Source organism: Pelmatolapia mariae, linkage group LG6 (genome assembly GCF_036321145.2).
Source record: "Pelmatolapia mariae isolate MD_Pm_ZW linkage group LG6, Pm_UMD_F_2, whole genome shotgun sequence".
Taxonomy (NCBI): domain Eukaryota; kingdom Metazoa; phylum Chordata; class Actinopteri; order Cichliformes; family Cichlidae; genus Pelmatolapia; species Pelmatolapia mariae.
Window position 1 is genome coordinate 21,116,995 of NC_086232.1, and position 27,680 is coordinate 21,144,674.

The window sequence follows — 27,680 nt, forward strand, 5'->3', positions numbered from 1 at the left end:
TTTTGCATGGACACCTTTATGGATTGTTCATACAACCCCCAAGTCCTTACAAATTCATGAATGTCACAATGTGTTGCTTAGAAATGACATGCTGTCGATGCAGACATATGCTTTTACCAGATCTTATAATTTAAAGGTACTACCAAAACTTTTTTCAGCTTCAACTATCATTACCAAATGTGTTTTAAAAAACACTGGCTTTTCAAAAAGCATTTTGTATATTGGCATGATATTTCCGGTGTCCCGCTGACATTTATCTGTGCAGTTAGTGTAAAGGCATTTGAATTAAAATAATAGGTAATAAGCATAATTTTTTAGCACCGTGAATGTTGTCATTTACAAAAAGTCAGTGTTTTATGCCAAGATTACATCTCCGAAAAACCTTGAAAGAAAAATAAAAACCACCAAAAATCACTCTTTACAGCTAAAATAGATCCATGTGTATCAGAGTAAAAGCACCAGAGAGTTTGTATCTTGCAAAAGTTACCAAAGAAGAATAAATACAACCTTTTTAGGGTAAACGGGTAAAGCTTGATTGTTAAAGAGGTGAAAGGTGATTTGTAGCTCATCTAATCACAGGTTCCTTTTACAACACAAGGGTGATGGGAGGGCATTGGTGCCTGTGGTCTTGTTTGTCATAGCACCTTCAAGGGTCTTCTTAATGAGTGTTTTCTACGCAAGCTGGCTGTAAGGCCCTGTAACCTTGGTGAAGGCGTACGGAGATGTACTGACATACGTGTTTGTTGTGCATGACAAAGATCCCTCCATTAGTGCCTTGATATAACGTTTGTAAGGAGGCTCCCCTGTGGTCTCTGATGACTCTAGATGCTCACGTTTAGGCCCCTTTTTGCTGCTCTTGCTAGGAGTCCCCTCACCGCCATTCCTCTCTGCTTCTTCTTCTTTCTCTCTAGCCTTTTCTGCCATCTTTGCTTCCCACAGTGCCAAACCATGCTTGGCTTCATTCAAATTTTTGTGCTGGTAGAACACTAAGGAAATACGGGTTGGGTGGGTGCGATCTGGATTTTTAAGGGGCGTTGTCGCATGGAGCTCCCGTTTTGCACACTCAATAAGGACAGAGCCATGGCTAGGTGCCACAGCCACTCCACCAATATCAGGGTCTAAGAAATTGTGCTCGTTGTCTGACCACAGCTCTGGCTTTTGCGGCGTGGTGGGTGTCTGTGGTGTTCCAGGCTCCAGCTTGATACTGGAACCCATGAGGCTTCCATTTGGCAACCTTAACCCTGACTGTGTTTCAGGGTTTAAACACATACTGCCAGACTGAGCAGAAAGCATTTGTGGGCCAGGCATACCCATCTCTGCTTTGATTTGCAAATGGAAAGGATCTTGGCCTGGGGACAGCATTTGAGGGTTCTGGGGCAGATATGGATTTGGGCATTCTCCAAACCGATTGCCTTTGCTCATAGCAGTTTTGTAATCTACGCCTGCATGGGCTGAGGATGCTCTTGAGAGGGGGTCCATAAACCGGGGATCTGAGACGCTGTTAGGAGTATAAGGTCCATAAGGTCGCATGGGAGGAACTGATCTAATGCTGCTGGCATTATAACCATTGACCTGTAAGCCTGGCTCACCATATCTTGGTGGGTAATTGACCTCATAACGCCGTATACCATACTGCTGCTCTGAGTAAAGTGTCGGCTGTTGTTGTCGATACATTTCTAAGTGCTTTGGGTTTGGGGGATAATATGGATTGTAGTTGTCAAAGGGAATTCCTCCATTACATTGATAACCTAGGTATGGACGATTGGATGCATTTATGTATGAGTTTGATGCATGGAGTGGGGAAGGATAAGGGCTGGAAGATGATGGCTGATGGGGATATATGCTGCCTGGCTTTGAAGTGCTTGGAAAAGACCCATTATGGTTGGGAAACCTGGAGAAAGCAGCATTTGTTGAGCCAGGATAAGGAGGGAGAATGCTCTGGTGGTGTTGCTGCTGCTGATGGACCCCTAGGGGGTGTTGTGGCTGACATGACTGACGGGTTGCTCCTACAGCACCTGGAATAAGTCCTGGAAAACAAAATCCATTGTGTCACCTTTTGTAAAATCATTATTTGTGGGTCTTTTGGTGTTCAATTTAGTGTTCCAACAATATGTTGCTACAAAGAAAAAACATGTTTAACGCTTTCCCCCACAAAGACACATTTGACAACCTACACTGTACCATTAATGAAAAGTTATATATCTACATAAATCAAGAAAGATGTAATGTTTTATTTATTTTTTTAGAATACATTTTATGTTTTTCCAATGGTAAAACCTATCCAACCTATACAGCCCTGGTAAGCTGTATAGGCATAGAGCACCCTCACTAACTTCTGATGCACACCTCATTTTGTTCTGGAAGCAAGTCTGAAATATGACAGAAACCGCTCAGTTCAGAGAAATCAAGGGATACCTATGAAGTGAAAATAATTTGTTACCCTACCTGCCATTGGATTGCTCTGAGTAGAATTCTCAAAAGTGCCAGCTTTTGATTTGGCCTTCTCTCCTTTATCATTGGAGCTTTCCAGCATGGCATTCTTGTTGGCAGCTGCTTTCTTAGCATCCAGCTTTTTTTGTCGGCAAGATTTAGCAGGCTCTGCAAGCATGCGCACCTGGCGGCGGAAAACACTGAGAACTTGGATAGCCCCTGACTTTATTTTTTCTTGTTGACCTTCCTCACTTCCAAATTCATCAGTGTTGGAAGCTTTATAAAGAGGTAAGACATGAAGCTGCTCATCCTCTGGAATCTTTCCAATCTCTCTGTTATCCTCCCTCGTTAATGTACACACCTGAAAAAAATAAAAGAATTACTATCTGAATTAAATGGCTTTTGTTGGGGGTGTAGCAGTGATAACATAACATAAATAACTTGTTATTTATATATCCGCCATATCTGAAGTTTTGCTTTGATGAGGTGTTGTGGCAGAGTAGCTTAACGCGCAGGTTGAATTTATGCAAATATATTCAACCTGCATTTTTCTAAAGTACTTAGAAAAATGTGTTTCCCTTTTTTATCCTTACCACAGTACTGCCACCCTGCATGTTGTGGAGGTCTCTATGAGCATGGGCACAGAAATCCATACAAGCAGTAACCCCAGAGAAAGGACGGCCATCCTTGAGCCCAAGACGGCAATCCAAAGCCCTATGTTCATGTTCCACCTGTGTTCAGGGACAAAAAGAAGTTAATTTAAATAAGCTGCCTAAAAGTTTGTGAAGGTCACTACAAAAAACAACAAAATGATAAGCCAACATAAGGTGTTCTACCAGGGTAGCATAAATCACTTATGACAATTCTTCAAAACTGTTTACACGAAGACAATTTTTACAGTTCCTTTATTTTATGTTTTGATATAGACCACATGATTCCCCTTGGATTTTCCATGGGTGTTCAACTAGGGTAAGATCAGCTGACTATAAAAGTATAATTTATGGTGCACATCATTTTACATTTAGTGATTTCTCTTACCCTATAAATGAGGACATTTTCATTGTAGAAGAAATGACACCATCGAGATAGAAATGTTCCATCATAGGATAAAGATCTTCACTCGTCTTGCCTCTTTTAGTAACCCACTCACTTTACAATGACTGTTTACAGTGATAAACAGGCCTAAGTTATGCACTTGCAGCATAGCAGAGCCACTGGATACCCTACGTCTGTAGCTCAAGTATTCAGGCCTGTACAGGCTGTCTAATGGAAACACATGCACTAATATGCAGATGGACAACTTCTCTAAGTTGATCACTTTTTTCACATACCATAAATATATATCAGTGTTTGCAATGAATGGTTTTATGCTGCTATATTTCTCTCTGCGTAACTGACTGTTTATATTTAAAGAGTCTACTTCCTACTTTGCCATTCTCCATTCACTGAGGAAGAGTTGCTCTTCTTTTTTTTCATATCTTTTACTAAAGAAGTTGCATCACAGTCAGTATTGTTTTAATTAAGCAGTCAGTCATTTTTTTAGTAATTTAGTATTTGATGATTTTAGCGATTAGTGATTTCTTTTATAATTTAGGCTTCTTTCATCTGTGCATCAACAGAGAATCCACTGACTTAGATTTTTTTTTCCTTTGTTCCATTGACCTAGCATTTTCATACATGCCAGAGAACAAGATTGAATCTTGGCTGCTTAACAGTTATATACAGCTTTCCTGTAAGAAAGGTCTATAAAAATTTGGACAAGGACACAGGTTTTCTTTGCCTCTGTACACCACAAACACTGATCTTAAATCAAACAATCTAGATGTGATTAAAGAGTTGACTTTAGGCTGTCATTAAAAGCAATAGATTCTGTAATTTTGAAAAAGTTGCAGTGTCATTTTTAAGAAACTCCCAGAATTAAAGTGGAAAGCCTTCACATCTTGATTCTTTGATTTAAAATCCGCTGCGGTGGATAAAATTGTAAAATTCTCCAAATACTTCCCTGTTTGCAATTTGCATTAGTCACATATAAATGTATGTGCAGTATGTAAACGTTAATTGGTTTAGGTTTGACCAGGTAATAAGAAACTGTATTTTAATTTTTTTATTTCAGTTTAAGAAAGAAAGAAAGAAAAATATGTCCAGATATTCACCTGGTTTCCATAAGCTTCAGGTGCCATAGTTTTATACAAGGGAGCCAGTAAAGTTGCCAAATTTTGAAAGTTGCTCTCCACTCTCTCTTCCTAAATGGAAAAATGTAAGCCATTAAGATGAATAGCATGTCAGCTTAATCAAGGTAAACACAATGTGAATAATATTTTAAACTTCAAAAAGTACCTCCTTCACATCATCTCCAAGTAACTTGAATTTTCTTGGGACTTTGCTTCGGGCAAACTTGCAGCCATTGTAGTACATGCTCCAGGAACAGCCAAAGGAGAATGATGCTCCACAGGCTTCAGGATCTAATCCCTGGCATGCACATGTCCTCCTGCAAGGGCAGAGCAAAAATTAGAACTGTGATAGTCAGAATGATAATCTCATGATCAAAGGGGGAACTGGACTTGAAGCAAAAAACCAAAAAGTAATGAACAGAAATACATAAAAGCAAAGGCATTAACTATATTTTCCATGGACGCAAAAAATCAAACAAACTGAAAACTGTTTGGTTTAGAGAATGGTGGAATATTTTGGCACTGGCAAGGAGATCCTTAAGATACAGTTTTTATATTATATAAATATGTGATAGCAAATATTAGATAAAGTCTGAGTGGCTAAATGTGATTTACACGGTGGTGTCACTTACTCCTCATTGAGAGCACAGCGTCTCTGGGTGAGGGTTCCATGTTTTGTTAGAGTTTCACTTAGCTCGAGGTAGAGGCGGTCAGCTAGACTTGGCAGAATCCCTTCCCAAACTAGAATTACAACAATGATGCAGGTTGTTGCACATCTGTGGCCAGGGCGTTCCCGCACCAAAACCAATAGCTTTTCTTCTACACCGGATCGCCGAATCACCTGAAATGATGAAAAGTATGGGAATATATGCACACAAAGATATTTAAGGGAAGTCTCAGGGGGAGTATAGAAAAATTATTTGTACCCATTTGGCTATGGGGCATCCTTGTGTACTTTTTCCTTCCTTCCCGGTGTATATTACTTTCTCAATTCTGATGGCGCGCCCTGTTAGGCCAGACCTTTAAAGCAGAATAAAAGCAATTAAATTAACACAGGTAAAACTGTACACTGTAGCTATGTAACAGTCATATTATTCCACTTCAGATTTTTTGTTAACCTTTTTTCCATCATTTCCCGTATGCCAGCAATGCTTGGTGCTGCCCCCAAGTGAGTGTAGTATGGGCCTTCATCCTTCTCACTGATTTGTTCTAGGCATAAAGCAAAACATATTAATATATACAATACAACTGGTCCATCCTGTTTTAGGCTGAACTTAAGAGACTTACCAACACAGTGGCAGGATGCAATATCATACTGTGTTTTCATTGGGGTGTCTAAAAGATTCTTTATAGGGGTATTCAATAGCTTCACAGGAGAATCCACAAAACTTTGTAGAAGTTGTTCCTTCTTAGGGGTGGAATCAGGTGTTTTTTTAAGAACTTCAGTGGATGAGGCAAGTGCTGATGATTCTACTCCATTCACATCAGTTTTGGTTGACAGGATTGTGACAGGCCCAGAAGATTCTACTTTGACTTTATTCAATGCATTGATGACAATGGATTTTTTCTCAAACACAGGTGAAAGCTGGTATTGCCTCAGGCTTTGTTCCATAGAGGCTATGATACTTGCCTGCTTCTTACTTTGCTCACACAGAGATTGTTGGTTTTCCTGCTTAATTTGTATTCTACCTGCCTCTCGCATGTGTATCTGATGCTCCTGGTTCTGTAACCCAGATATTTCAAATCTGGGTCCATTTTCCATTTTCACAGCTCTCGGGATATGTTTAGGGTCACTAGAGTTCTGAGGGGTTTGAGGAGAGCCCTGGCGTTCTTGCTTTTGTAACAGGTGCATACGTAGGGCTGCATGCCTCTGAAAGTCTACGTGGGGACCTGCCGGTCCCAGAGGTAGTTGAGGTCCCCTTTGGAACTGAGTGCAAGATGTCTTCAGCTGCTGTTCAGCTTTGGGATACATTTGTTTTGTGACCTGTTGGCTTAAAGCACCTTGTGGTAAATGAGGTTGTGACTGTGTAGAGTTTGGGGGAAAGTCCACGTGGTTGGGCTGGTGGCAGTGGCTTTTAGGCTGCTGTGGTTGAAATTGCTTGAGGTTAGTGCTGCCTGAGTTTGGTGGATACTGCCTTTGATGTTGTGACATCTCTACTGTGTTAATATTACTAAATGTTGCATGGTCATTTTGCTGGACGTGTTGGTTGCTGGATTGAGCAGGACCATTTCCAAAAGGCTGATTGGATTGAAGCAGCTGCTGACCTGGCTGAGGCTGACTGTGAGGTCTGTAACTGGGAGACTTTAGTTGCTGCGCTTCGAATTGTGGTGGCTGGGACATTGGCCGTTGGAGCTGACAGTGCTGTTGTTGCTGTGTTGCCAAAAACCCAGGTGACAATATTTCCTGGAGGTCATTGTCCTCACATAAGCGCTCTGACTGCATCTGGGAGTGGCAGCGACTGTCAGCTTGTTGATTTTGAGTGAAGTTTTGCTGCTCTGGCATTTTCTGGGCTAAAGACTGCTGCATTTGAGCTCCTTCAGAATTTGATTGCTGCCACTCAGAGGCAGTGTTGTGCTGAGCTGAAGCACAATGATTTTGCATTGGCAGATAATCCTGCTGTTTCTTCTGGAAGTTAGACCCCTGGCTGCCATCAGAGAAAACTCTCTGTGTCTGAAATCTTTGCGTTGGGTTTGGCTCAAACATCTGGCCATGAACCGGGGGGTTAGCTGTCTGCTGTTCTGACATAGACTTAGTAGAGAAGTTCCTCCACAGATCCTGCTCTTGTGCCTGAGATGATGGGCCACTTGTTGGTGGCTGTTGGGAATGTGAAGAATTCAGTTCTCTCCAGCCTCTCTGGTTAGGGGTAGAACAAGATAAGTTGGCTCTCTGCTGAGACATGTTTTCCATCCCGTTTTCTATACCAGTGTGGTGTAACTGTTGGAGTCTGGATCCCATGGGTCCCTGACTCTCAGCTCTAAGTGGGTTTACAGCATTTTCTTGAAAGTTCTGGGTTTGAATCCCATAGTGGCGATCCCTATCAGTGCCATGCTGCAGATGCTGACTAGACGTGTTTTCCTCACTTTGCTCCAGTTTCTGTGTCCCGGAACTGGGAAAGGACTCGTATTCTGCCTCTGCTGGCTGTAGGGAACTATTGCAGTTTGGAAAGGAACTGCCGTTAAACTCCTGGTGGGCTTTTACATATATGCCTTGATGACGTGTGTCATCCTGATAACACTGCGCACCATTTGGATGCTGTTGTGGGATTTTGGCATTATTTGTAGACAGGATCATGCCTGACAGCTGTCCCAGAGCCAGTTCCTCACCAGAATAAGATGGTGTTGACTGCTGATGTTGTTGTGTCTGCTGGTCGTCTGCTCCAAAATTATTGGAGTATCCATTTAGTACATAGTTGACAGAGTTATAATTGTTGCCTCCTTCAGTATTTCCAGATGCCTGAGCCTGCTGTTGCTGTGAGCCAGGCATCTGTGCTGAATTGGGCAATCCTGAGGTCATAGGGGGAAGTTGAGCACCTTCACTGGACAGTTTATCAGGCAGTGAATTATTGACAGCATCTAATTGTGACCCAGATGTTTGTGGTGCAATTGAGACTTGCTCAGGATAATACTGAGACAAAGTTTTCTCTAACAAATCACCTGGGGTGCTTTCTATGGTTGAGGGAGATGATACAGCACCATTTGGAACTTGTTTATTTCGTGGCACACAGAAAATATCTCTGTTACGAAAATTGCAGTTCCTGCTATCGAACTTAATATCTGACGTTTGGGAATTGCATCCAAATTCATTTGTTGTTGTCAGTTCAGGAAACTTTTCCAATAAATCTGAACTTATGTCATCCTTTCCTTTAATCTCAGAATCTATTTTTGTTTTCTTGGACTGATGGACCAATAAGGACTGTTCAGTAAGTGCATGCTTTAACTCTCCATTCATCAGTTCTCCATTCATGATGTAGGATCTTTGATCCAGCAACCCTTGTTCTGAAGCAGGGTTGTTGCAGTTCTCCCTGTGCCTTTTTAAAGTGTTGGCATCAGTGCTGGGTTTATAATGGTTCCAGTTTTTATCCCCAGTGATCTGCAGAGAATTTCCCTCTGAAAACTGGCCTCCATTCTGGAGTTTATGAGGGATGTTGTGAGATGTGCCAAATTGCTCTAATATCAAACTTTCTTCCTTCTCATGTCTCTTCTCTTCTGTTTCCATCTGGCCTGCTCAGAGTCCATACACAAGGCTGCCCTCTGTCCGTCCTGAAAGACAGCAAGGAAATTGCTATTGAATTGATTTAAATATAAACATATTTTTTAAATAAGATTTTTTGTTTTTTGCAAACAGTCATAAAACTATTGTGTTAAAATGATTAGTCCTCAGCAAAATTTGATTGTGCACCTATCCATTAGAAATACAGGTCAAGGTTAGGTCAGGGATGTGTCAACAGTTGTAATGCATTGTGAAAGCAAATGCGTCCATGCTAATACTAAAAGGACAAAAATGGCTGGGTGGTGTAGAGCAGCGTTCCCCAATCTTTTTTGCACCACGGACCCGTTTAATGTCAGACAATATTTTCACGGACTGGCCTTTAAGGTGTTGTGGATAAATATAACAAAATAAAATGATACGACCAAGACAAAAACTTTGGTATTTTGTAAATATAATAATAAACGCAAATTCACTGTGTAATTGTGTAAATTTATTAGCAGCATCCTCTTGAAATGTGCCAACAACTTTGAGCGTAACATCCTCCTCTCTGCCCCTTAATGCTCTCTGGTCTCTATGGTAACGCATAAATATTTCTTTCAAAATAACACAACTACAACATGGGAAAAGAGTTAACGATGAAAACCCTGAAAACCATAAATTTCACACCCGAGCCTCAACTCTCGTGGCCCGGTACCAAACGACTCACGGACCAGTACCGGTCCATGGCCCGGGGGTTGGGGACTGCTGGTGTAGAGATAGTGTAATATGCATTTGCCCTATATATAGTTCGATACCTTTTATTTCTGCATCCTAAACAAATGAGGGAAAATTGATTTACCCAAGAGCACCAGATTGATTTTTAAGTGTAGCCTCATTATTATGTTTTTGTGTAAACCTCTTTATCATTATACTGTAAAAATATAAAATATAATTCTTTTCATTTCAGTCCTTTAACACCAACCATATTTATTTAAATATTTTTATGACTCACATTTACACTGCTAACAAACTCTTAGTGTTACTAAGTACTCTTAAATTAGAGGCCTATTTTTGAATGTAGCACATAGTGTAATGTATTTACGCTGGGTACTGAATGTTTATCAGATTGACAGCAGGACCTTTCATAGACTTCACCTCCCTCTGTTAGACTGTGAGTTACATTTTTGAACTGATCATGTCAATGAAAAGTGTCTTGAAAGTACTTGATCAGTTGTTCTGTGACATTTTAAGTGCAGGCTTGCCTATTAATGCACGCCTATCAGCCTATAAGCTCTCGTTCTAGTCATTGTTCTAGTCATTGTAGCCATGTCTTGGATCAACTGCAGGCTTTTCATGGTGCTTTAACAGCCTGTTAAATTACAATAGTCCAGTCTACAAGTAACAAATGCATTAACTAATTTTTCAGTATCACTTTCAGTATGTTTCCCATTTCAGTTTCTAGTTATGAAGATGAGAGATATTTGTTTATTGTAAGCAGTAAAGGATAAATCCTGGTCAAGATTCCCGTCAGTGTTGGTGAAAACCAGGATGATGCCATCCAGTCTATGTATCCCTTTAGACACCATGTTTGTAAAATGTTTATGTTAAATACAATCACAGTTCAGTTCCAATAGACAGGCAGTCAAAGTTTAATTTAAATTCTAGAGAATTATACCTATGTATAAAACTATGTTAATATTAATATATCAAGAATATGAAGTAGAGGGTTTAGCAGCAAGCAAAAGTGATTCGAGCTGAACATTGATTTTTGTCTGCTGCTCTTAATTATTAATGCATGTCACATCTACAGCATCTGCAAAACCATTGCAGTGCACAGGTACAATGAACTGCAGTCTAATCCATCATAATTATTAGAAACTCTTTTGCAGATGCCAAAGGAATTTTTTGAGCACCAAGAGGGGCCCTAATTCAGTATTAAAGTAAAATTGGATAAAGGAGAATAACTGAAGTGATCGATGACTGACACTGAGTTGTCTTGTCACCCAGTTGTCTTTTTCTGAATATCTACAATAAGGGTGAAGAATGCTAGTTGCCAATGCCGGGTGTGAGACAATATCTTCAACAGGACAGCACCGATCTAATGAAGTTAAAATTGTTTTAGATTTTCAAGACTTAGAAATGTAAACTATTCACTTACAACATATAAACACATAATACACTTAAAATAAGTAAATGTCACAACAGATGCCAGTTGCTATGGCTATCTTAAAATGTTATAATAATATCATACTAACATAATTGTATCCAGATTTAGATTCACACAAAAGCAGTCTTGTTATTGTAAACCAACTATGAGGTTCACTATAGGTATTGACTGATGTCTGGGGAAGCAGGAAAGGAAAAAATGCTAAATAGGAGAGGTACTATAATTATACTCCATCACTGGGCACAATTATAACATCTGGAACCTGTTAGAGCTACAGAACAGCTGTTGTCATTCAAAGAACTTATGTCCACAGCTTTATAAACTTTGAAGCTCATTAAATTTAGAAGGAAAACCTCTGTCGTTCACATAAACACATGCAAGGCTCAGTAATTTAGGTAAATATCTTAAATTTGTGTCATTTTAGTAAAATATTTAATATATCCAATCACACATAATGACACTCTGTCTGGTGTATATTCTTTGAAGGCTTTAAAATCGAGTTCCTGTGGTAGCAGCTTAAGAAAGTTTTGGGTGAAAAGCTTTTTCATGTTTCAAGAAAAAAAAATGACTAGCTTTTTAAAAAGTTCCTCAATTCATAAATAGTTAAAAATTAAATAGATCAAGAATGAAGAAAAAAAAATTACATGTGGCCCATTCACTTGGACCAAGATGATAGGAAACTGTCAGGCCAAGCTTAGTCTGGAGAAGCTGGTTATCATAATGATCTTCTATCAATCACTCTTCCAAGACATTAGCAGCCCTCCAGACTGCCAAATTTAGAGTGTTAAACCACCTACTAACAAGCAATGCTATTACAAGGTTCCTAAAAGATTCCACTGTTGTCACAACAGAGCTGCCAGTGGCTGGTTAGCAGGTGGAAAGGGGAAGCAACACACTAAAAGCAAAGAAAGCTCCCGGCACAGCTAGGGAGATGAACCTCAAAGGTGTCTTTTTGACAACTTTGATTATTTTATGTATAATTTTTTGAAGATTTTTTAGAACTTCATTGAAATTTATGTTTGCCATTTTGCAAGGTTCAACACCCAGTCGACAGTTTAAAAAAAAAAAAAAAAAAAAAAAGGAAACGAAACAACTGAAATCACAAGCTTTTGCCACTTACGTACCACTAGTGGAAACAATAAGTGATTTAAATTGCAGACCTTTACGAGCAATCAATATCATGACCTTTATAATGGCTATACTGAAATACGCAACTCCAAAGTCAGAAACTTCCGTGTGATATATTGAAATGAATCTGTGGTCAGTGAGATAAATCTTACAAAACCTTTGATACTTATATTTGTGATCTCCAGTTAACTCACTTGGATGAATGTGGTTATGAATTGATCTGTTAACATCACATTGATGTTAACAGGGAAATTTACAAGCAGAGTAAGAGAACAGGCAAAAATCTTTGGCAACACAATTACAGCAGTTCTTGTGAGGTATAGAACAAGCTACAGTAACACCAGCCAGAGGTGCAGTGGCATGACCATAGACAGGTAAGTGCTCTAGGCTCAGCACAGGGGTTATCAGTGTAATTCAGAGGTACTGTGAAAATCTCTGCAGACTTTGTACACACAAAAAAGAAAAAACGGTGTTTAAAAGATGACATTTTAAGTGACACTATGAAATAAAAATACTGACTGACAAGATGGCTCACTGCTAGCAAAACGGTGGACTATTCTAGCATGCTAACATGTCACCGAAGAATATTTAGAAGAAAACTGTTTGGCCAAGTGAGTTTATTGAGAAATTTTTTGTCCAACTGGCAGTTTTAATACTGTGGTTGACAGAGTTTATCATCATAAATAAACAGAAGTACTGAAAAAAAAATATTAGTCATGAAAGATGTACTGACTCTTGTTGTATTAAGTTCCTACTGTGGCATTTGTTTTTTTGTTTGTCACTGGTCTATGACTAAGGCAGAATGCTTTCTATAAAAATAACTCTGATCAGAAATGACACTGAACCCATTTAGGATTATGTCATAGGTATTAAAACCAAGGTATTGTTATTTTGACAAATGAGGACAGTAAGAGCAATAAGCTTGGCTGTTTATGATGAATGGCAGTAGGTCCCTGCATCTGGAAGGCATTTTCATTTATGCAGCATTTCAATTTTCTTATCCATAGCAGCTCATCTGCTAATCTTACAAATTCTTGTTTGGATCTGTTTTTTACTGTGCAGTTTGCTACAAAAAACAAAACAAGACTCAAAAGATGAGAGATGATAATAATCTCTGAAAAGTACGGAGAGTACTGCATAAAGTTACTGCCTACTTAACGATTTCTGTTTGAATGAGTAACAATGTAACACTTCCTTTTAAAAAAACAAAACAAAAAACAAGTATTTCTCCCTGGATTTGTACTTGAATTACTATTGCACAGGTATTTTTTAACTCTTTTAAATAAAAATCATATTTTAAAACTTGATTTTTAAAAGATGTCTCTGTGAGGCAGACAAATGACGGGAGCCTCCTGACCCCTTGTGACTACTACTTTGTTTTTCTGGGTCTCACAACAGTCTGTAAATCAGTAACAAAGTCAAGAGTTGAAGACTGGCTCAAAGCCGCTTACAGTGCGGCTCTATTCCTGCGGGACGCTCCAGGGTTTACAACCGACCAAGTTGAGCCAAGCAGCTTGTCACAGTAGGATACACCCACACTGGTAACAAAAAAATCTTTGCAAACCCAGAACAAAGCCAGAGATCCCAGCTGTGTGTGCGTCTATCTTTCGTACAAACATAAAAAACACACATAACATCCATGCAAAGTTGTAGATCCTGCTTCTCCTGAGTGCTTTAGCAGATTTGAAGTGTTGGCTTCATCCTGTTAACTATTTGTTAGATGTGAGTTATGGAAAGATCTATTTTTGGTCTGGACGTAGAGCACTAAACTAAGCTGAGGCATAGCGTTGCGGTGACTTTAGTGTGGATGCCTGCTGGGAGTTATAATGCTTTGATCTATTTTGGTTTTCTTTCTTATATCTAATGTCCACCAGGGAATGAGCACTCTGTTTCAGTTTATGATATGACTCAGCTAACATGGCTGGAACTGAATGCCCAACAGACCTTTGTTGTCATTTTCTTTGTTCCTATTTACTGTCGTTTGGTTTCTTTTTGTCTGCCACAGTCTTACCTCTGCCCTGTAATTACGCTTCAGGTTCATCTTTACTTATGTCTGCCATTCATCTGCTCCCTGCCATCGAACTAGTACAGTTAAGAACAGCCGTTGTACATAGTTATTACCTATGCAACTATGCATTTGCTGCCATTAATAGATGGCAAGTTGTAAAGTGCTTTGAAGCCTATAGACAAGAGTGGACTTATGGACACAGTGGGACTAGTGTTGCAAAACAATGGATGCAGTTTACACAAGAGGGTGGCTGTTAATGCACAGTTGGAGTGGAGCCTTATCAGTAGCCTGAACAATCAATATTTTTCTTTAAAAATATAGGGTTTTGGTTTGCTAAGGAGAGTGTAATTTTAGTCTGTCAGTCAACATGACAAATGATCTCTCTTTTTTGCATTGAATTATGTGTGTAGGGAATATGCAGTCTGTAACACATTGCTTTGTCTTCATAGCACAAGTGCAACAGTGTTAAATACACTCGACTTCCACTGTGTTTTTGTTATTCCCAGAGTGAGCGAGTGAAATATGAGAACTGCCATAGTAGATGGGGTTTGTTTGGCGTGACTTGGCAGCCATATGTGACATTCACCTCCAACGACAGCTGCTGGAAGACTCAGGTCTCTGCGCTTTAAGCTTTAGACCTAGGCAGCAATGCTAAGGAGCCTTGCTGTTAAAGAAAGCAAGATGTGTAGCAGACCTGTAAATCAAATACATGCTTGGCAAGCCACACCGCACTTTTGTAGAATAGTCCCAAGAATAAGCCATAATCTCAAGTGCACATTTCCTTTTCTTTGTTGAAAAGAGTGCATTTGTAATTTCCTGCTTTAAAAGATAAGAACCTTGAGCATGCACCCAGGCTAAAGACTATACATTTTCTGACTGTGTAATAAAGAGAAACCCTACATGCTCTGTGAACTGTCTCGTAAAAAGGAAAGATATGATTTTTTTTTTTAAATTGTAATATCTTCTAACTGAACCATTGCTTCACTATTTCAATGTTGCTTCCTCTTCTTTTAGCCACAAGTATTGATACTGAGTAGGTTTTAAAACATTTGAAAGCAATGATAGCATGCAAATTGAAATCCAATTTTTTCATTGTGTGTATAAGATGACTTTGGCTAACTGGACTTGACTTCAGTTTTGCTGCGTATGAGAATGTGTGACAACATATTTTGAAGAATGTCTGAAGTATTTTTGAAACTTCTAACAGCTGTATTTAATAATGACTCTGAAATATTGTATATGGTATAGCTATAGCAATTTATGCCTATATCATTAAAGTGCAGAGATTAACTTGAACTGCTGCACAGGACAGCCAACCATTAAAGTATTTAGTTTCCTCTTATGCATATCTTTTAGGTGGATGGTTTAACTCAAATTATTTCCACATAATTGCAGAAACATGAGATTTCCCTGCAAAAAAACTGCATGGTAGCGTGATGATAAATGTTACTTACATTTAATGTTATTTGATCAGAGAGCGCTGCCAGTTAGATGGGTCAGACTATAGGCAGCTCAACCGTGAGTGAAATCTCATCCTTAGCAACGCTTTACCGGGGTAACTAGGTCAGATGACTTGCATTCTACAGCGATCAAATCCCTGATGTAAATATAGAGCCGAACTTGCTGTTCTACAAACCCAACGACCTCTAGCAACTCAGCATTCCAGCTGACAATGTAAACAAGCAGTTATTTTCCTGTAATATGCAAACAATCGTTTTTTTTAACTCCAAGCTTGAAATTCATCTAAGGTTACTAAAATTTTTGCAGAAATATCATACTCTCAATCTTATTATTATTTGTTATGGGTTATTTTGGGTCTACTTTTTAATACCCCATCAATAAATGGGCAAACACAAGGAAACTCTTATCAACAAAAGGAGTTGACTCCCTCAGAGAAAATCTTTTTACAGATAAACTGTGATGGACTGGAAAGTGTAGAAAACCAGAAGACACACATCAATTCATAAGGCACAATGTGAGGTATTGTCCCTCAAGCATGTGTTGTTAACGATGGTCAAATGTTCATCAGGCGCAATAGGACAGATGTTATGTTATGTTCTTGTATTGCACCCCAGAGTCTCTTTATCAGGCATCTCACACTTGTGATTTATGTCACATGGCTTGCTCACACAGCGTGTACAATGCACATCCCACGGTGATTTATGCTTTCTCCCTCTCATTCTTTCTATCAGTCTGAACAACATATGACACTTTTTTTTAATAAGAAACAAAGGTCCCCCCTGCGTCTGCAGTCAGAAGGCATTTTAATGTTTTCAGTGCTTCTATCTTGTTGCTACACATGAAGGGAGCTTAACGAAACTGGCATCTACGCTCAGATGGGACACAAACCTATCTAAACATTTTAAACAGGAAAGTAAAATTAGGGTCAAAAACCTAGATAAAAGTAAACCTCGTGTACTTGTCGGACCTTTGTTGCCATATTTCAGTTTCCTGATTTCGACACAGCTGAAACCAATACCTAAAACCACCTTTTGTTACACACTTTGGTCTCTTTATAGACTGTGAGGTACTGGCCTGTTACTTAGCCTGTTACGATAACGTTGTTTGTGTTCACATACAAATAAGCACATTTACACCACACTACACACTAAGTACATTTGAGTTGTTAGAATGTAGCACTGTTATAGGTTTGTGTAGAGAATGAACCTTTAGAAAGTCTTTTCTGCTAATGCATCTGTCTAATGTTTGGCAGATAGAAAGTTTCTGTTAAGGGTGATCTTTAGAGCGGGTTATAGAGCAGATGCAGATACATGTGAAGGTTATTACCAGGAATGCAGAGGCTTGAGGCTGTGAGTTGCTGATGGGACACATATTGGTTCCATTAATGACAACAAAGGTTGCTGCAAGGCTTTGCTGCATGGGGGTAGCAACTGACTTTGAATGGTACAACTTCAGGTCTATTTTCTTTTTTCCTCAGCACAGCATTTACCTGTTGATACTGTATATGGCCTAATGACAAAATTGTGATGTACGGATGACTGTATCACATGGCATCCTGGAGTGAGAGATCTGTTTTTTTTTTTGTTTTTTTTTATTCTCGGTTTCTCACCCCTGAGTAATTAACCACAACCAGGGCAACAGTGGAGGTAGAATCCGGTTATCGAGAGGATCAATCATGATGAATAAATTACTCATGCTTACCTTTAAATATGACACAACACTGTCTCTACGTTACACTTTTCTAAAGTTCACATTGATGGGGAATTTACATCGATGCATAAATGCAAAGACATGTAAATAAAAGCATAATCCTTTTGTTTTTTTAATGGAATCTTAAGCCAAGATTATTAGATCAAATCAGACACATAGATGGCATAAACTTCTGTTTGTAATTTCTTGGCCAGAGAGCCTCCTCCCCATCCATATGAAGAAGGGATCTGTACAATCTACATTGTTCTTGATGTCTAATGCAAGGCAGATGTGGCATACTTGTGGAGATTCCTAATGCAGTCTTTGTGCTCTCAGAGCTTATTGTCTCATTGCCTTTTTTGGTTATATTTAAACACAACTACCTAACTATAGTTTTATTTGAGAGAGTAAAATTTAAACTAATCAAACTTAGTGTAAGTCTCTTGAACTCTAAGATGTTGTTTCCTGCATTCAGTTCATGTAGCAAACCAGCCCTCTAATCTAATGTATGCTATATAGTACAGATACACACAGGACAAATCAGGTTATATGTGTTCTGCAGAAATGTCATAGACATATGCAAAAACAAGCAAACCAAAACAAATGAAAAGTCTGTAGCATGCAGCATTCATGAGATGGTTAATCATGCTGAAACTGATGACTGTAATTGATGCAAGATAGTAGACTTCCAGTGAATGTTAATTGAACAGCAAAGCCATAAACGCTATATCTTAATATCTAAATATTTAAAAACCTGAACACACACTTAAAGGGAATGTCAGTCAGTTTTTAAATTCACTGTTTTTGGCAAAGGGCAAACATTATGTATTATTTATTTAAGTATGTACACTGCCTAACACTACTTAGGCACATCATTTACTTTAGATGAGCACGAAATCATCTAGCTGGAATATATGCAAATGGTTAGACAAGTAATACCGGAACGATGTACAATACCTATTCAGTTAACTTCTCCCCAAGGGAAAAATACAAACTTGGGGAGGGAAAAGATTAATGGATATCATCTGCATGGCCATTCGTAATTATAATCACGCTCACTGCTAATTCAAGACTAATTCAAACACTCATTCTTTGAACTTTTTTTTTTTTGCTTATGGGTGAGGTTTTATGTCTTGACTCTTTTTTCCAGAGAAACTGTGTTCCCCCTCATATTAGACCCAAAGCATTTAATAGATAACCGTTTTAGGTTATTTGTAATTCTTTTACTGGGGCTAATTGTGGGTTAAGTCTGAGGAGTAGCTGATGATTTGTTTCTTGTGGTTGACAGTGTCATGAGTAACTCAAGTTGTTTGTTGAAGGTGTTAAACCCCATCTTTGAACATTTCTGATACAACTTGTTTAGCTGGTATTCTGGGAAAATGACAAACACATGCAAAACATTGTGTGGGCATGTTTTACTTTTGTCTTCCATTTGACTCACATTGGGCCTGAGTAAACTATTTTCACTGTTGTTAATTTAGCTTCAAATGTAATTGTAGTCCGGACATTTTTTAATATGTGTATGTATTTGAGTTAGATTTCATTTAGACCCTTTTCTAAACACTTTGTTAAGGTGTGATTGGCAGCAATTACAGTCTTGAGTGTTTTTGAGTAAGATGCAACAAACTTTGCACCATTTGGGATTTGAATTCTTTCTTTTCAGATCTGTGAAAGTCATGAAGGTTTAATGGGTACTGTCAGTAGAGAGAGATTCTAGTTCTCTACAGGTATACTTAATTTGATTCAAGTGAGGTGTCTGATTGAGCTGGAAAAACTTGAATCTGTTCATCAGGCCATACAATCTTGTTTCTCCAAGTGTGAGAGCAACAGCAACTGAAATTTCAAGTTGGATTTAATGAGAATTTTGTCACCAATGACTCAGCAATAAAGCGCAGATATTTAATATTCATGCCCACAGAGTCAGTTGGATTGCTATAAGTTTTTTCCATTTTCACACAGTGGCGCTCAGTCAGAGTAACAATGAGATTCTTGGTCATCCTTCACTCTTCTTGCTCTGAATATTTTCAAAGTGCACTGTATCAATTTTTAGCTACTGGGTTGATTCAGTATTAACCAAATGGTCAACTGCCCATGATAATAGACAATAAGGTCACAGATCATGTAAATTATCTCTCACACCTCAAGAATGAATTAACAAGTATAGCCATTGCAAACAGTGTATTGTTTTATGGCAGCCATTCAGGAATCAGCAGTCATGTACTCTGCCTTGTGTTATTTGTGGCCACCAATAGCAAGTGTCACAATATTTTCCTTAAAAGCTGCATGCTTTTTTTATACAAGAGTCTGTATTCATTCAGACCAAATCTGTTCACCCACAGCCTTCCCTCCAACAACGTTTCACTAAGTCATTGTCTTTGATGTTGTTTACCTTGACCTCAGCATTGAATATTTCCCCCAGAGCAGTCAATCCTGAAAGTTGCAGTTGAACTTGATGCCAGATGTCACTCCAAAAACTTTTTTAGCCTTTATTTTTCCAGTTTAGTCAGCACGTGTGCTACAAAGAATCCTTGCTGGGCTCTGAGGCTGACACATAGTGTCTAAATCTTATGGATCACATGGACACTGAAGACATTGGCTTCTGAGCGTACAAACCCACTGACCTGCGCCCAACCCCTCACAGTGCTACACTCTTCCTTCCAGAGGGCTTGTCTCTATTTTTTCTCTCCAGCCCTTTGTCTATGCAACAGTCAATATATCTGACTAACTTGATGAACTGCACAGAGAGCAAAGTTAATTTCTGAGTGCATGGTAGCCACGGCAACGTCCTATGAGCGCTTCAAAGCCCATCTGGGCTAAACATTACCCTAGCATGGCTGACTGCAGAATAGGTTGCATTGCCGTGGTGCACACGTGTTCTTTATGGGTTGATCCTGCCAGTAATTCAACTGTGCCACATATTCAGAGGCCTACATTTGTATCTGTGTCAATCAGCACATTTAAAGGTCAAGTTTAGATATGTTGTTTAAAATGGAAATACCAAATCTTGTTAAAGTGAAATTATTCATGATGTTTGAAGCTTAGAATCATCGAATCTTAGAATTGAGAAATTCTATTGTTTTTCAAAAATAAATGCTTACTTTAAATGATGAAATGACAAAAAAGTAGCAATACTATAAGTGTTTAGAAACTAGGGAGAACAACTGTTCACATTTGACCAATGATTACTCTGGACTTGCAAGCTGGTCTGTTTAGCTCCTAGACACTTTTACTCTTTTAACCATGCTGGTTTAATATGTGCAGAACGTGGTTTAGCATTTTCTTGTTAAAACAACAAAAGCCTTCTTTGAAAAAAGACAGATTTTGGATCATGCAATGCGCTTCTCTGGAACCTAGCTACCATTTAGCATTCATGGTTTCTTTTCTCTATGAAGTCATTTGTTTCCCCTATCCCAACATTTCTGAAAATTTTCTTTAAACCCATTCATCAGTTTTGCTATCTATTATGGCATCTTACCACTATTTCTAGTTTCATAGATTTAAATGATATAAAAATCATTAAATTTTGATTTTATTAATATATAGCAATTTTTTGTAAAAAGTTGCAAATGTTAACTACTAAGTGACTTTCCCGCTTAATTTTTTTAAATTCATATCCACTATAATTTAGCATGATCCATAAAGCCTAGAAGGCTTCTAGACTGTTTGCAGTATTCAAATCCAGACCAGCTTGCGGTTGAACAGGAAGCGGAGGTGAACAGTAAACAGAGCAAAAAGCAGCATTATTATTGGAGGGAAAGCATGCCACACAAACACGGGGGCAAAGGGATCGTAAGTGGATATCAGTGCAAATTTCGGTTTCATTGAAGTTTGTGTTTTCTTTTCTTTTCTTTGTCATGACAAACTAAGGCAAGTTTGGCAACAGGTTCTTTCGTTTTACTTTAATAAATGTGTAGCCAAAAATATATCACAAGAGGGTTAACAGTCATTTTGCCTAAGAAACATTTCTACATGCTCTCTAGTTTTCTGGAAAGCTTTTGAGGTGATCCGTCATTGGTTTCTAAGCAGCCTGACCTAAGCCGCTGTTTTCTAAGCTCCCTCTTTACCTTCACTCAGTAGGAGGCACGTGACTCATTGAATGGGAATCACAAATCCTTCTGAGAGGAATATTTTTGTGTATGGAGTATGGGTTATATGAATCATATATGTCATCCCACACCTCAAGAATGAATTGCTAAGTATAGCCTCTGTAAACAGTGTATTGTTTCAGTGTTTTCATAAATATGGCATTAAATTATGGCAGTCCATTACTTAAATACTGCAATTTTTTTGCAGGCAAGAGTTTGTATTCTTTCAGGACAAGAGTTGAAGTCATACTTTCAACCTTTCCTATCATAAACAAGTGGATGAAGCCCAGTTCAGTTATCACGGGGCACTATGGCTCAGAAAGATTCCAACTGCTGCAATTGTACATTCCACTTAGGAAACCTAATATTAAGCCACAGCCACTCTAACTCCCCAGAACTGGTTAGTGATGTCACTCAAAGCCTCTGGTAGGGTTACACTTTTAATAGCAGTCGTGGCCAGCTGTCTACTTTTATGCTTCTTGTGTAGACCACAGGGGGCCTTTATAGTGACAGCTCGCAGCAGTAAAATGGTTCATATCTAACATCCATTTTAGAAGAGGGCAAGCAGTAATCAAAAGCAACTGTTTTAACCATTTTGGACCTCCTTTAGATTGTGCTATAATGACAAAGCTTTGCAGATTTTGATAGTTTCAGCACTTTTTAGATATTATTACTAACCTTTAAAAAATAAAATTCTAAAAAAAACAAAAGATGCAATTTGACAGGCAAATTCTTTTCCAATAAATAATTCTGAATTAAACCTCCACTTTTTGGTTGATTTCATTTAACTGGAAGTGAGCAATGATGGGGAATCTGAGTGGTGGTATAGTGGTTACAGCGGTGGTGTGTTGGTTTTCCCAATTTCACACAGGCCAAAGACCTGGATTTTACGTTAATTGGTGATTATAAATTGGCCACTAGTGTGGATGATTAAAGTATGTATGCATATGGTTTATCAAGTTTTCCCCATCATTTTCAGGAGTTATTGTTTCCTGGTTTTGCTTTTATCTGCAAAGATTTTCATGTCAAGCATTAAGAGATGCCATGTGCATGTTTAAAGGGAATTGCTAGGCTTCTCTTGCTAATAATAGTAACAAAAATGCTAAGTACTACATTGCAACTTGGTGCTCTAAATTGATTAATGAATGTATCCAGGAAATATTTAATGAATAATCCAATTAAGCATGCAGGACTGTGCAATGGAAACATTACTGTGGACTACACTGTGTCCTCCACGGTATCTGCGCCCATGTGATGGTTTTGTAAGCTGTAATCATAAAAAAAGCTTACGGCACGTTTAAGGCCTCTTTAATCTCCGGACTTGATGGTATTAGAATTGCACGAGAGCAATGCAGAATGGCACAAAGAAAAAGACCTGCTCACAGTCTCGCCACATTCTCAGGCAAGTGACTGAAGTGACTTTTGAATTTCTTTTTCTATTCTTAACTTCTGTCAGCGCAACCAGCGACAACAGTATTTAAGAAGATCGTCCAAGCGTAGGAGGAGCGGCCTGGCGAGAAGCGGGAAGAGATGCTATTCGCTTAGGGGTGGTTACATAACATCTCACTTGCCTTCCTCGCTGCGGAATGCCGGGATAGTGTTTGTAAACAGAACGGCCATGTGCGTGTTCACGTGGAGGAAGCTTTTGAGTCCCTGCCCTCTCTGTCTCACCCCTGAGGTAAACCCTGACATCGATATACGCTCACAGGGCCAGCAACCCTCTCTCCGGCCCTGTGCCACTCAAACACAGTCTTATCACTCTCAATCGATAATTAAACGTCAACTTGGCTAACGTCGCACCGCTTCATAGTAGGAGGCTATGAGTCATATTCATAGCATATGTTGGTTATGAATATCTTTTTTTTTTCTTTTTCTTTTTTAGCTCAGACCAGATCATAATTACTTTAACAAGTTAGGGCCATCTGGTTTGGTGGTCTTATTAGTGACATATTTTTTTGATCTGGCTTCAGTTAATAGACATTGTCTTACATAATGCAGTTTATGTTCAGTCAATAGTAAAAGTAAAACAAACGCCATACTAAAAAAATGGCAAAGCTCTACAGGTTTCACTGATGCTAAAACAATGTGAACATTTTTGCAGCAGTAAGTCAAAACACACTTCATGATAAATTGCGTCCAACTGTAAATGCACTGTCACTCATTTGAACATTAAGACATGTTCAAATGAGTGACAGCGTTCTCACAGAGTGATCCCACTGTTGAAGCATCTGATAGTGGCTTGCTGCTACTCCCTTGCTCTCTATAGGAAAACAAACCCCCAGCAGCAGACAAGAGGGAAATCAATATTGCAGAAATCAATACAACACTCAGTATCTCGCCATTTTGTCTTAGGAAAGCAGCTGAGCTATGGCCAGCCAGGTGTAGTGCAATCTAAAATGTCTAGCCTGCCACTGGACCTGTTCTGTGTCATTTGTGAAATGGCTCCTGGTTGGAAAAATAATACATGGGTTGGATAGGGCAGGGTCAGAGGTGAGGGCTTGGGTAAAGGCTTGAGTATTTTAAGTAGACAGCATTGTTGTGGAATGCTATGGCAACTGGACATTCTTCCCAAAGGTGATATTGTCTTTGCCCCAGGAGTGACATAAAGGGAACTTAAGACCATGACGAACTAGCAGTCCACCCGTGAGGCTTTATCTGTAGGTGTGGATAGATGAGAGAAGCTATGTGCATGTGATTGATCTATATGGCCCTTCCCCCACTCAGCCCCCTGTAGCCCTATTAATGCTTTCATGCCTTTTCAGCTGCTGATGTAACAGCAGCAATGCAGAGAAATATAAAACTGCAAAACTATTAGATGGTGCTTGTTTTTTATTTCCTTTATTATGTAGCATTAGTTGTGCAGGTCAGGATTAGCACATATAAATCCTTTGCACAGTCCAGCTGAACAGAAAGAGAAACATGGGATAGATCCACATTGTTTTTGTTATACTTAGCATCCACACTAGTGCACATTCTTGGATATTGTGAAAGCTTGCTGACCCAGTTTTAGTTTGAAAACTTGAAGGGTCAGTTGCATAAAGCTGACACAACCCCTGTATATCCACAAAGGTGGTATTTTTATTTTATACATTTGAATAGCAGCTTATGCATTTTACATTTGCGTATATAAACACTCCATTGCAAGTTATTGAACATGGCAATAGCTTGAAATTCAGTCACACACAGCAGATGACTAGAAAAGATATACATACCAGACATAAATAATGTTTTTGTATGGTGGTCTGAGTGCTGGAATTGCAAACGGAATAAAAACAAAATGGAAAGTGAACTAAGTGCAGATATAGCCACAAGTTATAACATCAGACAACTGAGATTAATAGTGCGCTCTCATAGCAAGAAATGAACTGGGTTCATTTCTGTTCATCAGAGTACAATGTCTGGTATTTCAAATGACACACTAAGCATTATCTGCAGTGTCTTAGCTTATGTGGGGCAATGGGATCACCGTACACACTTACACACACAAAGGCATGGCTCACCTGATCTCATGCAGTCACAACATTCTTTATGAATGCTACAGAGAGCACTCTTGCTTAAGAACTTTTGTTGATGCTACACAGCCAGTGACCGTGCTCATCGTGTCAAAACACAGGCATGGTATTGCGCAAGAGGTGTATACCACTACTGCTGGTTTTAAACTTTAGCAACGACTCTGTGACTTAAATAGTATCCTCTTCTACTAACACCAGATATGTTTTTAAAAGTTGTACCACAGTGCAGGAGCTGCATGGCCTGCATCGACAATCAAAGGAAAAAAACTACTACTTTGTAACCAAAACTTAGTAAATGTCTTTAGTAATTTGACAAGGAGCTTCACTGGCCCTTTACCATCTATTTAACCTCTTTTAATCTTGCCCTTATGGATCACTAATAGTCAGTGTCTGAAAACTTTCGTGTTGATTTAAAGATAAAAACCGAAGCACAAGTTCTTCAGATAGCCTTGTTAAAGTGTGATGCCAAATTAAATGTCAGTCATTAGTCTCCATCTTGCTTTTGTTTAATTTGTACCCTGAGGCCACATGGCTATCTGACGACTGCAGTTAGCGCAATACACAAGCCTAGCATGGAAGCCTCCGAAATATTTTTGTTATACTAATGAGCCATTCAGATGTTAATCTTAGGTGAATTCACATACACAAGCAGAAACAACAAATAATTATGCATTCGATAATTAATAGGAGACTTGGCGTCCTATAATAAAGCTCAATTTACATGTATTTAAAACTATGAGGATTTATACATGATCGTGTTACTGCTATCATTCTGTTATTGTGTTCTGTTGTTGCGATTCATACAAGGCAACATAGCTGTTTTTTATTTCAATTCCTTTAAAATAATGACATTTCATACACCCTGAAAGTCACAGGCACAATCTGCATTGTGTTGTCAATAATCTTTATGTCAGCAGCTATATCCAAAACCTACAACACCCTGTTAGCTGTAACAGCTTACTCCTTGTAATGCATTAAAATAGACACAAAATAGTCTTGCGAAGTCACCAAGTTGGTCAGTTTTTTAGAATTGATGTTTGTTGTTGCTCCCTGATAACAACCTTGTGTTTAGTGTCAACTTCAAAAGGAAGTAAGGGAAATCTCCAGAATTACCAGTCTTGTTCGCCCACTTAATGGTGCAGTTGGATTGAATTTCATTTCCTTCATAGCTTTCTGACCTTGTCCACCTACACTACGCTCTGCCACCACAATTCTATTCTCCTTTGCTTCTCCTTGGGATTTGCCTTTGTGTCTGCTTATCATTCAGTGGTGAAAGCAATGAAAGCTGATTCATATACACAAAGCCAGAAGCTATTTCAGCTCTGCTGCCGTGCAGACTCTGTGCACTTACTACTGGACATGCTTAGGTTGGACTTTTACTCTCCTACTGAAGGCTGAACAGAATAAAAATGCACATATACATCAGTGAGTAAGGATTGGGGAAGCCAAAGTGGATAACTACCTAAATCTGAATCCAAATTTAATTAAAAAAAAAAAAAAAGACAATATAATCATAATTATGATTTTGTAATAGTTGTCAATAACACATAAATGCTGCAAATTTGTTTTGACAAATAGGAAGTCACTTATACAAAAATGTTTGTGTTATATTACATATTGAATACATTTTTAATGTGTTTAGGAAAAAGCCAGGGTTGAATAGTAAAGGTAGTGTCACACAGGCATTTAAATTATGCTTTAAAAAAAACTAACTCCTGAACAAGTCCACTGTTTTCTATAATGTATTCAAATGCAGCAAGAAGCACACACAGGAAAACACAACTGCTGTCTTTCAGTTTTAGCTGGCACAAAAAAAGAAAGAATTTGTCAGCCATGTTGGAGTAGCTTTATCTCATATCCCCCCCTTATTATGTTGGCTCTTGCTTTTTACGATGTGGGGCATCTGCTGTACTTCATCTGACTAAATACCACCAAAAACACACACAAGGTTACAGGGGGGAAAAGGCTAAACGGATTATTAAGGTGCCGAGCCAGTTCTCACCTGCCTTTCACGTCCCTCCACTTTGTAGAAATTCCAACAAACCGTCTGGATCTCCTCTTTAACAAATCCTAAAGGCAGCCATCTTGCCTCCTTCTGTTCTTCTATGAAACAGACTATCCTCCACATCAATATTCATGGAAACCAGTCTGACGTCGGCTCTCATCATCAGGAGAAGCCCGGGTGTCGCTGTTTGGCAGCCTCAGAAGCACATTCATATGTGACTCCCGTAAGGCAGCAGAGGTACAGAAATTGGACACGATGCTGTTTGGAGGTCAGGAGGAAGAGCCTTGCTTTGGTGTCTACCTCAAATAATTACAAAATCGCCTTCTTGCTGAGACCTTCCCACACAAAGAGGCAGATTTCCTTCCCCCCTATGCTCCCTCCTTTTTCTTCTTTCCTCAGCCGTACACAATAGTGAACACTAGGATTGCCCCGAAGAACTGGAGTGGATCCGGATTCTGGGTTTGAGACAGAGTATACTTTTCTGTTGAATATTGCACTGGTTTCAGCTATCTGACTGTGGCAGTGTAGAAAATGTCTCCACCCACTTCCTTTTTTTTTCAGACAGGAAGCCAAGTGACTAAGGGGTTTTTTCCCTCCCTTTTTCAGTTTATCTCTTTCTTTTTCTGTCATAGCTTGCAGAAATTTCCCTCAAGTGTAAGAGCACTCCCTTTTTGAGAACACTGCAGAAACAACAACATGTGGCCAGTTTTGGAGTCCAACCGGTTGAGCAATGAATTTCCAACTGCTGTTGGAAATTCATTCTAGCCTGCCCACTGGTTCATTTTTAGAGTGACTTGTAAGACAAGTCTGCGGGCAGCATACTTTGCTTCATGTG

General features: G+C 39.0%; 2 protein-coding genes across 3 annotated transcripts in view; one reads left to right on the forward strand and one right to left on the reverse strand.

Annotated features, from left to right (window-relative positions):
* ppa2 (inorganic pyrophosphatase 2) overlaps positions 1-27,680 on the forward strand; it is an 82,357-nt gene that overhangs the window by 8,556 nt on the left and 46,121 nt on the right. The window contains exon 12 of one of the 2 annotated variants that reach the window (XM_063476166.1): positions 3,029-3,133. The exons of the other annotated variant lie outside the window; for it this stretch is intronic. Within the exon in view, the coding sequence (XP_063332236.1) occupies positions 3,029-3,063 (35 nt within the window). The 3' untranslated portion in view covers positions 3,064-3,133. Of the gene's footprint in view, positions 1-3,028; positions 3,134-27,680 lie in introns of those variants that run through there. 2 annotated transcript variants of the gene reach the window in all.
* Positions 25-27,210, reverse strand: tet2 (tet methylcytosine dioxygenase 2). Its single transcript, XM_063476164.1, has 10 exons — positions 26,843-27,210; positions 5,889-8,861; positions 5,720-5,810; positions 5,528-5,621; positions 5,234-5,442; positions 4,768-4,918; positions 4,584-4,673; positions 3,024-3,161; positions 2,446-2,791; positions 25-2,027 (listed from the first exon to the last, which is right to left on the reverse strand). Exons 2-10 carry the CDS (start codon positions 8,815-8,817, stop codon positions 673-675), a joined length of 5,403 nt encoding a protein of 1,800 aa, XP_063332234.1. The 5' UTR covers positions 8,818-8,861; positions 26,843-27,210; the 3' UTR covers positions 25-672.

Bases quoted from the DNA above. Each gene is read 5' to 3' on its own strand.
- tet2 (XM_063476164.1), bottom strand. From the start codon at position 8,817: ATGGAAACAGAAGAGAAGAGACATGAGAAGGAAGAAAGTTTGATATTA. The intron at 5,811-5,888 runs GTAAGTCTCTTA...CTTTATGCCTAG, and splicing joins TGCATCCTGCCACTGTGTTG to AACAAATCAGTGAGAAGGAT. The intron at 5,443-5,527 runs GTACAAATAATT...TCATCATTTCAG, and splicing joins GATGCCCCATAGCCAAATGG to GTGATTCGGCGATCCGGTGT.